The sequence below is a fragment of the Apis dorsata genome, unplaced genomic scaffold, assembly GCF_000469605.1.
Source record: "Apis dorsata unplaced genomic scaffold, Apis dorsata 1.3 scaffold_683, whole genome shotgun sequence".
In the NCBI taxonomy this organism is placed as follows: Eukaryota; Metazoa; Arthropoda; class Insecta; order Hymenoptera; family Apidae; genus Apis; species Apis dorsata.
In genome coordinates, this window is record NW_006263864.1 from 1,843,540 (window position 1) to 1,855,716 (window position 12,177).

The 12,177-nt window shown below is 42.7% G+C and overlaps 1 protein-coding gene across 27 annotated transcripts in view; it reads right to left on the minus strand.

The window, feature by feature from the left end:
* LOC102678731 (inner centromere protein-like) overlaps positions 1 to 12,177 on the minus strand; it is a 148,650-nt gene that overhangs the window by 34,603 nt on the left and 101,870 nt on the right. For 14 of the 27 annotated variants that reach the window (XM_031513601.1, XM_031513604.1, XM_031513605.1 and 11 more), the window contains exon 2: positions 6,028 to 6,078. The exons of the other annotated variants lie outside the window; for them this stretch is intronic. In XM_031513601.1, coding sequence (XP_031369461.1) covers positions 6,028 to 6,078 — 51 coding nt within the window. The remainder of the gene's footprint in view (positions 1 to 6,027; positions 6,079 to 12,177) is intronic. 27 annotated transcript variants of the gene reach the window in all.

Sequence of the window (12,177 nt, forward strand, 5' to 3'; positions counted from 1 at the left end):
TTAATGGCTGGGCGAGCAACGATGCAACAACCATGTTTGTTCTCGTTTCAACCCAAGTGGGAAGAAATTTTCATTCGCAAGGGCGTGGAATTGAAAAAAAATTTTTGCCTGGATCGAAATTAACGTAATCCCCGCCGAAAAGAAATATTTCTCTCTCGTCGATGATTTATTCATGAGAGAGAGATTTTTCCCTCTCAATAGCAAAGCGAGAATAATAGATTTTGGGCGAAAAATTCTTCCCCACGTTTAACCGTTTCGAAGTTCGAGGATTAAAGAGACTGGGCTAAGAACAAAGTTTCCCTTATTTATGACTTGGCGAGAAGAGGAATTGCTCGAGGAAAAATAGAGAGAAGGGTAGAAGAAGAAAGCGATTTGATTCGAACACACTCTCTTAGATTCCGCGATTATATCGATTGCACAGCTTCGTCATTTCGTTTCCACCGGAAAATTGGCAAAGTGCACGCGTGTTTTTCGTGACAAAAAAGCAGGAATTCGAGGAAGGCCAACGCGAGAAGGAGAGTAAAATTCGTTAGAAGGGGTCGATCTACATATAAATTACGGCCAATCACTGGAAGCGCATCGCTTGCCCCGATAAAAATCCGAGGACGAGAGCGATCAATGGCGCCAATTTTTTTTTTTTTTTTTTTTCGAGATCACGGAAACGGTAGGATCGAATATATCGCTTTGGGCTTTGTCGATACGGAAAAGGGAGGTAAGCCGCGGATGCTATTGGAGATGGAAAAGTATCGGTGAAGTATCGCGGCTGATTTTACGTATGATTGGATCGCAATATCTCCCCGGCACAATACCCTTTTTGCACGCTATCGTTCCGTTCCATCAATCGTTTACGAACGGGGGAGAAGCAGTGTCGATACTAATAATCGAGCTCTCGCCGATCGTCGTACAACCACCGATTGCTTCCGTCGGCATGATCGCTGCCACGAACCTATAAAATGTTACGAGAACACGGCCGGATAGGTTTATGATGACGATTCCGTGGAGAGGATCGTGATCGATCGCTCCAACTTTCGGAATACTGTTATATTTTCAAAGCTATCTTACAGAGAAATTCGACAATTGCTTTTTGCTCGAGAACGAATTGCGGAGCAATTTCTTTCACTTTTCGTTGTGGGAAGTGGTTAGATAAATGAAAGAAGATGCGACGAGAAGTGAACGGATTAGAAAAAAGTAACGATGGAAGAGTTAAAAAACGATTCAGTGGGAATTAATCGGCACAAGAAATTACAGAAATTATTAAAATATTTGAGAACGTATCATTTTTTGCTACGATCAAAAAGATTAATGTGAAAATTCGTCGATTGTACGACGCCATAAAGGTCAATCTCCTTTTGATCCAAGGACGAACAACGCATCGAGTTAAGCCATGTTACCAGGCGACACGCTCGTGTATCTTGTAAACAGGGTGTACACGTGCATGTTGCGTGCACGTGTGTTCACGCATGTTAAGCAGAAAGAGGGAGCAAAGGATACCGAGACTGCGGTCAGAGTTACTACGCAATAGAATTTCATTACAAGTCCCACAGTACACCAGGCCAATGTTTTCCTGGTGCAATATGCGAATGCTTCGAACATAGTCCCCCGCGTGTTATTGCCTTCTTCCATTCCCAAAATACCGTAAACGCGTCACCTCGTCGATCGGAACTCGAAGATCACGAACGCTCCAACGGATGGATACGTATGATCCCTCGAAATGAAACCTCGAAGGTGCAAATATCAAAGTTGACGATAATATCTTGCTTTTATCCTAGATTTATATGGGAGAAAAAAAAAGAGAGAGAGGTTCTAGAAACAGATTGATCTGCAATTAATTAAATTAACTCGCGCGAAAATTCAAATTCGAATATCAAAATGGACAGCATTTTGCAAATTAATGAAGAACGGAGAGCAAAATCGCAAACTCGAGGACTGGAGAATTCTTCGACTCGCTCGTTTCAGGCCACGTCGATTACCTACAATTTTCCCTTTTCCCTTTTTAAAAAATTATTACACGTTGATTATCTTCTTCAAAATTTCGTCAAACCACTTTTCCTCTCGACTTGGAAATCATCCAAATTCAACGAAGCGATCGCGAACATCGGTGTTTCTTTCCAGTAACGGAGAAATCGGTACATTGAAAAATGGTATTGTTTCCGTGGTATTATTTCGAGGACAGGAGGAGATAAAGGCTCGAGGAAACGTGTTCTCTATCGCGTCCCGGCCAAGTACATAATTGCAGAGGAGACCGAGGAACGGTTGATAAGACCTCTTCTTTCTTTCTTTCTTTCTTTTTTTCTCAACGTGGTATATCTTTTTTTTGCGAGAGGAGGTTGGCTCGCGAACTTTTTTTGATAAAAAATAATGCCGAGTCTGGGGAAGAAATTAAGCGGAGTCTGTTTCTGTCCTGTTCATCCGGGGATACGGTCGTATCTCATCGTCGACGATTCCTGGCCACGAGATCAAAGTCCAAGAAATTCTCGTCCGTGAAGCGACTTCGACGAAAGAATCGAGGAGACACACAAGCATACGGTTTCCATTCGCGCATTCTTCGACGGCAATGAAAAATGTGAAAGATGAATTTATTTATTATTATTACTATTATTATTATTATTATTATTATCGAATGATTTCGAACATTAATAAAAGAGTTATGCATCAACTGCTCGGCGTCTGTATTCTTCTCATACAGCTAATACACGCATGCCCGTCCCGTTTACCGCATCTGTTGTATTACGTAAATGATTGATAACCCTGGAGAGGAAAAAAAAAGATGATGGTAATTATTATGCGAAACACATTTATGCTTCTCTGAGTGAGCCATCTTCTCCTCTCGGCGGTTCTCGAGAATTTACCACGGCGTATTATCCATTCGCGTTAATTCCTCGTTACGATTATTTCGTTATCCCTGTGGAGAAGCTCTCTCTCTCCCTCTGCAAAAATTTACGACCATTCCCCTCGCCGATCTCGTTTACGCGATTCGCTATAAACAGCGAGCGAACCCTTGTCCAATCGTCAAGCTCAAATCCCCTCCCCCATTGAAAATGGACATTAATCGCCGTGCAGGCCTCTCTTCCCGCGAGCATGTTATGCATTCCATAATGGCGTGTCGTTGGAAATTTATTAGCAGTCCCTCTCACGCGACCGAGCGTTCACCTGTCAGTCCAACGATACGAATAAAACGCTGTGACAGTTTACAACTAATTTTGCGGAAGGGACGAAGTCGTAAGTCACTTGGAAACAGCGTTGCCGTTAAGGCCGGTGATTATAATAAAACTACAAACCTGTGTGCACTTCTATTCGAGGAAGAGCGTGGAAACGAAAACAGGAAATAACTCGATAAAGTTTCTCGGAATTTGGAACAAGTTCTTCTGGAAAATTAAACAGTCGGATTGAAACTTGCCCGCGATCTTTGATGTCGAACTTTGAGCTTCACACCTTCTTTTTTTCTTCTTTTCTTTTCTTTTTTTTTTTCTTTTTTTTTTGGAGATGATGCTCTCGGGACAAGATTCCAAATATTTCCACCATTCGCCTTTTCGCCAGACCGCATTCTTCGTCACGCAAACCATTCGCCTCGCTCAATTTAGACCCTCTTCTTGCACAGTCTGTCGGTCAACAACTCGCGCGGTGTATGGTGTATCTTTGATGTCTGGCTTCCTTCGTTTTCGAGCGTTTTCAGCCGGGCCAAGGACCACTCTCGTCAGGATTTACAACGGGGGACGACGAGAGGTTTCGCGAGCGAACGTGGTTTGGCCACGTGTTAGGAAACACGCATCTTAGAAACACGTATCTCGAGAGAGAATTTAATTAAAACATCACGCCTGTGATGAAGTCTCGAGCGATGGATTCTCTTTTACTGGATCTTGGAAATAACGAGCGAATAGAGCGAAGGATTTGGAAGAATAGAGATGATCGAAAAATTGTGAAGTATTTAACGTAGAGATCCATGTCGTTATTTTCTATCAAATATCCAATGGAAATAATAACTGAAGAGCGACGATATTTGCATTCCTTTAAAAATTTAGGGGAGTTTAACGAAATAAATAGAAAATAAAAAGAAAAGGATAGACTATTTGATAAAGGGAAAACAATGGCGTTTTTCCAAGTTTCTATAGAGGGGCTATTGTTGATAAATTCGCTGAAACAAGTTGTTCCACAATTAAGTCGAGAGACGTGTCCACCTCCCGTGTCGATAGTACCCGAAGAATATTGGAACAATGAAACGTATGACGAGGAAAATGATAAAGAATGCGAGGATAGGAGATATCTCGACGAAAAGATGAAGCTTGCTCGATAATCGTTTTCACAAGCAGGTCAAACGTGTACGAAAAAGGGGGAAAAGAGCAACGAAAGAGGAGAAAGGAAGAAAAGCGATCGATAGTAGGACGAGAAGTAGGAAAGATAGGCTCGAAAAGAATTGGAAGATGATGGTCGAAGAGGTTAAGGTCAGGTTGAACAGCTGCACAAATGCCATCGAAGGGAAGGAAACTATTAACGAAATGCATCCTTCATCGGGGATCGATCGGCAAGGGCGGACAGAGAAGAAACCCCGCGCGAGTCCTCTTCCTCGTCTGTACCATCTGTGCCCGTGTGTTTCGTTCGTCAAATCCATTGCATCCATTTGCAATTAGTAATTATCGGGATTGAGCGCGGAAAGCGGGTGAATTTGATTACTCGATAATTTCCACCAGATGCAGATTCCGCGCTGTGTGGAAAATCGAGGGAAAGACGTGTCGTTTGAAATCGGGAATTGTGCGAAAGATCTCTCCAAGTTGATTGAAAAAAAAAAAAAAAAAAAAAAAAAGGAAAGAAAGAAGGTATAAATGAAGTTGATCGTCGAGCGAATAGGTTGCGATCCTTCGATCCTTCGATATCCGATATCGCAATTTGCCGCGTATAAAATATTGCTGCGTATGCAAAATGTTCGAAAGACGATGTAGATGATCTCGCAGAATTGCAATTTCCTTCCTGATAAAAACCTATTCTATCGAGAGGTAACTCGATAAAAAAAAAAAGAAAGAAAAAGCTATTCACGTATCGTCGTCCGTAATATTTCTTCTATAACGAAAGTTAAAGATAGATCGTCGATTAATCAGACGCGTTTGCGACGCGCGGATCGTTAATTGGAATCCCCTATATATAGTTAATTAACATTCGAGGCAGAATAATTCTATTATTCCGAGGCGAGAATCTCTCCGAGAGAAGTGTTTACGAAACACCGATTAAGAAATGTTATTTATCGCGCGTCGAGTGGTGGTTATATAAGGGCTACGTAACGGGGGGGAAATTGGAAGGGGAAAATCTTGGAGTTGACGAAATTGGCGCGACACGCGGTTCGTTTAACAGGGGACGAAAGTGTGACACTTTCACCACGATCGAACAGATACGAAAGGAAAATCCGACAAATTATTAAATTCCGCGTGAAAATTCAATGCTTTCTATCGAAAATCGATTTCAAATTAATTTCCTTCTTCCTTATTTTTTTCGTTCCGAATCAAAGAATACAAAGATTCTTTCGTTTGGCGGAAAACGAAGAAGCGACAAAGAGGGAGAGGCAGGGAGAGAGGTGGGAATTTTCACCGCGATATCGTTACCGCGAATCAATGAGGGGGAAACTCATTTAGCCAGGAATTGAGGCACGCGACCGCATTCAAGCGGCGACAATAAAGACATCGCGAGATATAAGTTTAATTGGTACTCCCGTGGCCGGGTCTGCTCCAATTACCAGAACGACGACGCCATTCGTCCAGGAGGACGACGATCATCGGCGCGAACAATGGGCTCCATTTTCGTTAAAAATGCCGGAGAGAGCGAACATAGTCCGCGCAGACGAGGCCGCGTTTTCGAAGAATACCTCGAAGAAGGAAGAGGTTGACCGAGAGAATTGGATCGGATACCGTAAAAGGGGCGGGCGGAGTATTTTAATTTTGGCGCGGGAAAGTGGCCTCGACGAGAAACGCAAGTACTTTTTTCCTCGCTGTTTACCATCTACGTTACATTACACACCATAAACGCTCGTGTTTCTTGGCTCACCGTTTATCGGGATTAAAGTGAATCTTCGTATCCGTTCCGCGCGATACTCACCTGGAACAGAAAACGTAAGAGACAAGGATTAAAAAACGATTCGAGATCCTTTATTGAATAACAATAAACAATACGTTAAATGCTCGAAATTCCAATCGTTTTTCTATCAAAATGTGTATGTAAAAAAAAAAATAATCGAATTCTGTATAACAACGTATCTTATTGTCAGACATGTATCGATAAATCTTTTATGGAAACAGAACCACACAGCTCTGCGATATCGTTTCTTATGTAAATTAGAGTTGGCCACCGATCATTTTCAAAAGCTGCGAGGACAGATAAGTCGCCGGGCGAAGAAAATCTCTCCACACACGCGTGGGTGTTTATCCCGGGCAAGCATCCCCGAAAATCGGCGCAACTGCCAAGGAGAGAAGGAAAGGAGCGCGGTCGAGGAGAGACAAATCGCGTATACGAAAGCAAAGCTGTGAAGAGGGTCTCGAGTGTTTCAAGTTGGCAAGCCGCGAGGTAGCTTCGGCACTTTCGCGGCTGGAGTATCGCACGGCAGAAAGAAAGAAAGAAAGAAAAAGGCTTCCCTCTTCGAGTGCACGGTAAGGACTCGCCTCGCCTCGAAGAAGAAGAAGAAGAAGAAGCCAGACCGAAGTCAGCGGATTCCTATCGTCCATACCGGTTATGCCAACTTATTGCTCCCTATCGGGGCAAACCTCCATCTTCCAAATCACTCTCGAGAGTCTCCTCTCCTCTCGAGAGACCCCTTTCCGACATCTGTCTCTGCGATCATCGATACGACCGATACGTCTAGGCCTCTCGAGTGTTACTCGCATTGCCAACCGGTTCGATAATTCCGTGCCAACGGAAAAACAGGGAGGAGAGTAAGACGAAAGACGAACGCTTTTTACCTTATCGCGAAGATTACGGCTCGATCGTCGCGCGTGATTCGAGCAATTAATACAGGATTAATAAAGGATGCAATTAAAAACGGGTATCGGCGGCGGTGTGGGTATCGACGTGTACGCGGAGGATAAAACGCGTCGTGATTTTCCACGAACCTAATGGAAAACGAGGGGAACCCAAGGTAGAGGACAATCCTCGTGCAAACGAGCGAGAACAGTGATCTTTTGCGTTCATCGCGTGTCCCACTTTTCTCTCATTTTCTTTCTCGCGCGATCAGCTTCTATAGGAAGAGCGTAAGCAAACAATGCACGGGGTGGAAGATGACGCGCGAATACACGCGGGAAACATCTTTTCCACGTGCCTCGGCCAGGTAATTCATCACGATCCCTTCCGAGTCATGGAAACTTGGATGGAATTCTCGGGCCAACTATGCGAAAGCGCGAAACTTTCTCTGTTCCCCACAGATATCCTTCTAACATCCCTACGAAACTTGGACAACTGGATGGAATTAGAGGAGGAAGAATCGAACGAAATTGTCCGTTCCAAAATGAAGGGAAACCGGAGAAATATGGATTTCAATTTATCGATCCCCAACCTCCACAGCGATAGTCGATTAATCGTTGAATCTGCTTATTTTATTGTACGAACGATAAGTAATTCGATTATTTGTAAAAAAATTTTTTCGAAACGAAAATATGTATCTTAAATACGCAAGAAAAAAAAACAATTATTTAACATAGTCATCGTATATCCATAAACATTGAACGGGCGCGTAATTTGCGGATTTGCATTCGAAAGAAAGAATCCTCGGGTCCAAAGCCCAGGAGGCGATCGCACGAACAAGATCTCTGAAGAGGCTTTCGACGGATGTTTGGCATCAGCCGGGAACCATTACCTACTTTTATCCTACTCGACTCTCGGATTATGATGAATCTTGGATCGATGGAACGGCGGCGGAAACGACGGTTCGTTAAACGAAGCAAATCGTAGGAAACGGGTGTACCGCATTGCGAGACCGCATTACCGACCGTACTCGGCAACGGCCATAATTCAACGCCGCTTCTATAACTTCCCTCTTTCGCCCATTTCCTACCTCCCTTCCGTTTCCCCCCTCCCTCTACCACTTTCCACCGTGTCTACACCGTGCGGTGTAATATTCGAGGATGCAACGACGCGCATCCGAGGCGCATCGATGAGAGAATATTCACGAGAATTAGCGAGCCTCCACGTTCGCTTACTCCGCTGCTCGCTTTCGAAACAATTATATCGCCGATCAAGGGCCGGCATCGGTCGCCCCGAAACGGCTTTGTCCAACCACGACGGATCTCAACTCACGCCGTTTATCTCTCGTGTCTCTCCTCCCTAATCCTTGGCAGATTATGCATATCGAAGTCAGCAGGGGAAAAGAAAGGATCGGTAAGAAGATCTATCTCTCCGAATCTTTCGTTTTTCGAAAGGTTGTCTCGTTCTCGTGGTGATTTTGAAGAGAAGGATCTCGGAGAATATTAAACGAGAAGATTTCTAAACAATAATTTTAAAAAAGATTCTAAAGATTTGTAAATAATAAAATTCTCTCAACAATAAAACTTTAGATGCTTGGTTATAATTATAATTTTAATCCTTCGAGGATATAAGGTATATATATATATACCTATCTCGTTTGAACGTGTCAATTTTAATTTCGTCGAATATTTAAGCAAATAATAAATAAACGTTTCGAACTCGAATGTAAATATTCGAATGTAAAATCTAATAATTTCCACGGTGCGATACCCAGCAATTACAGAGCGTTATCGCCGTACCTTTGCCGCATCATCGTCCACGATATTATTGATTTCCCTCACCACGCGGGTATCGCTCATTTCCGCATAATCCTCCGCCGAGATTACGAGCCAAAATCGATACGGGAATACGTACTGGACGCGTTGATAAAAAATTGTTTGTCGAAGCGAAGAATATTTTGCAGAAATTCGTTTCAGGAAGGCTTTATCTCGTATTCGAGAGATATTCGGCAACTCGTTCGGGGATTCAAGACCGGGAGCCAACGATCTCGACTCGAATCGAAAAGAATTTTGGATTGCGTTTGTTGGCCGGTTACCGCAACTGGCCACCCAATGTTCGAAAAATTGGGGCGAGAAAAGAAGCATATGCGAACGACGTGAATATTTCACTCTTTCGACTGTTCCGGGCGACGAAGCGCCGAATCTCCAATTCTATCCGGGCTGATCGAATACTGAACGTCATATCGAAAGTGATTTGTTTCGGGAAACGGGACAGCGCGCGGGACAACGTTCGTTGGATGGAAAGGCGGAGACAGTCGAGGAGTTGATTAGTTGCGCTCGCGTATCGATAGTGGAGGGAGATTGTTTCAGTTAGATATGGGAAAAGTTTAGGCGAGGTTGAAGGTATTATATCATTCGTGATTGAAACGTGAAAACTTTTCTCTGCGCTTTTAATAACTATATAAAGAGTAGTAGTATCGAGGAGAGTAGCAAGTTTCGATGAAAAATTTCTAAACTTTAAAAAGATAAAAGTTAAAAAAAAAAAAAGAAAAGAAAGTCCTCGAGATATAATTAAAAGGAAAATTTGGAAGGAAAGTTGTTTTAAAGACGTTAATTCACGAGTTAAATCGTTAAACGCGTTTGCGGATAAAAATCTGGCGGAGAAACGTGAAAAAAGTTCAAAAGAGTTTCCATAATGGATCGATAGCTGATAGCTCGAAGCGGTTTCAAACGTCTCGGAGAATCTTGGCTATTTTTGTCGAACAAAATTCCCCGCCTTTGCTTTCCGTTACGGGACAAATTTTCGCGGAGAGGGAGGGATCGTCGACGGGAAGCTCGATAAAAGGGAGGAAAATCGTTGAAAGTCTGACAAAGAAGGCGTCGCGGGAAAGGAAGTTCCGGCTTCCACTCGCCGCCGTGTCGCGCTCTTCTTTTGCAAACGAATTTCTACGAATAGAAAGAGAGACATCAGAGGAAAGTCGAGTCGACAACGGGTTAACCGTCCGTGATCTGGCTTTTCAGATTCGTTAGATTCGTTAAATTAACGCCGTTTAATTCGACTAGTTCATTAATAATGAATTGACGATAATAGAAAATTACGAAATTGGTAATAATTTATTCAGAGTTTCTATTAGATGAGAGAATGTAACCAACGATGGACAAATAAAATTTATTAGTTGAAATTACGAGTAAAGTTACTTCAATAATTTATTGTGACATAATCGGAAATAATTGCAACGTCAAACGGTCGAAATTATACCGAAAAACGGATCGACTATAACAGCTACGAATAAATGTTATTTAAGCATTTTAAGTAATTATTTAAAGTAACTTTATTCGAAATTTTTAACTAATTATTTTTCTTCAACGGTATAGATATTAAAAGGAGAAGAAGAAAAAAAATTACGAATTGTTTCTCGAGATTTTTGAGAAGAATTTGAAAATAGAATTTCGCACTTGTACATTGAAGTACATTGTATTCGAAACATTTGTTTGCAAGTGTATAAAAGTTTCGTTGCATCCCTCATCGGGAACTGGTCCCATGGGGCGAAAATCACGTTAATGGAGTAAAAAGTCACAAATTGTTCGCGTTTCTTCGCTGTTTCAAAAAGTTGAGGAAAACTTCACGAATGCTAAGCTCGCACACGATGGCCAAATTTTTGGAATGCACGTTCTGCGAAACGACCAATACGAGTAAGATAAACACCTGTTCCCCTATGTTCTTATTTATTTATTTTACAAAATCCCCCAATTTTTAACGAACAGCTAATATTTATCTATGTGCGAATGTGTTTTGAACAAATGCCTATAAAAACAAGAATTTGTTCCGAAATAAATTCGAAAACTCGATTTGCATGTCCTTGCGCCGTTAATTTGCCAGGATGGAACTATCACGACCGCCGGTGGCCCGGTAAACTTGATTTCCCCCGTTAATTAAAGTGTATCGACGACGAATACGACGAACAAGTTGTCCCACATAACTACTTGTGTCTCCGTTTAAACCTAATAACGCTCCCACCAATTATGTCACTTAAATTTTGTTAAACGTATTATTACTTCGACCATTTCTTATTTACCGCGATTAATTTCAAATTCGCAATAAGAATATTTCCACTCGATAGCTTTCTATTTTTTCTTTTCTTTTTTGCAACAAAATAAATGTACGCGTGTTGCACATGCCATATCTTCAGAAATCGAGGAATCGTCCTCTGATTTGGGCCACTTAAATTTTATAAATTATCTCGATCATCATTTTCTATTTACGCATCGTTGCGAATAATTTCAAATTCGCAAAAGAAAATATTTCCGCTCGATAATTTTCTATTTTCTTTTTTGCAAAAATAAATATCGTACGTTTAGCACGTTTAACAGAAGTTGAGGAATGATCCTCCGGTTCGAGCCACTCAAATTTTATAAACGCATCGCTACTAAAAAAAAAAGAAAAAAAATATTTCCGCTCGCCAGTTTTCTATTTTCTTTTTTTGCAAAAATAAATATGGCGCGAGTAAGGAAAGACGAGAGCGACAAGAACAATACCTTCGTCGCCAGAAGTTGAGGAGTTGTCCTCTGGTTCGGGCGACGATCCTGGGGACCCAGGGGACTGTCTACCGAGTCTCGAGTCCGGTCGGCCATACTCGTATCCTCCGCTCGACCCCCTGTTGTCTTCGCACTGTCGTCCCTTTTCGGGGGACACCGATCGTCCGTCCCTCGTGTCTGCCGGAAACGAGCCTCGCTTCCCGTCCCTCGCCTCGGCCCAGCCCAATCTTTTCCCGAAGTCGGCGGCCACCGTTGAACGCTTCCTGAGGATTCCGTGACGGGAATACGTTTACGCGCTTCCATTCGTGAAACGGCCAATTCGATCGTTAAACCGACTTTTTCCCTCCCTCTCTCCCTCTCTCTCTCTCTCTTTCTCTCTCAATCCCGAGATTAAAGAAGTTAAATTAGCCGCGAACCTCGCGAACGATCGAATTTCCGGCCACGATTCCCCTCAGAGGCTTCTTCTGACCCGATCTCGACGATACGCAACAATTTTATTTACAACAGAGTCGGATCATCGCGAGTTGGATCGTCGCGAATTCGATACAACGGGCGAGGTATATCTCCTGTATAATATCTGAACGATCGTAAAGCGGGCGTGGAAATGGCGGTAGGTAGAAATATATATTCGTGGCGAACGAACAAGAGAAGAAACGCGGCGGAGAAAAAAAAAGGAACGGAGCCGAGATGAGAAAAAGGGATCGCGGCG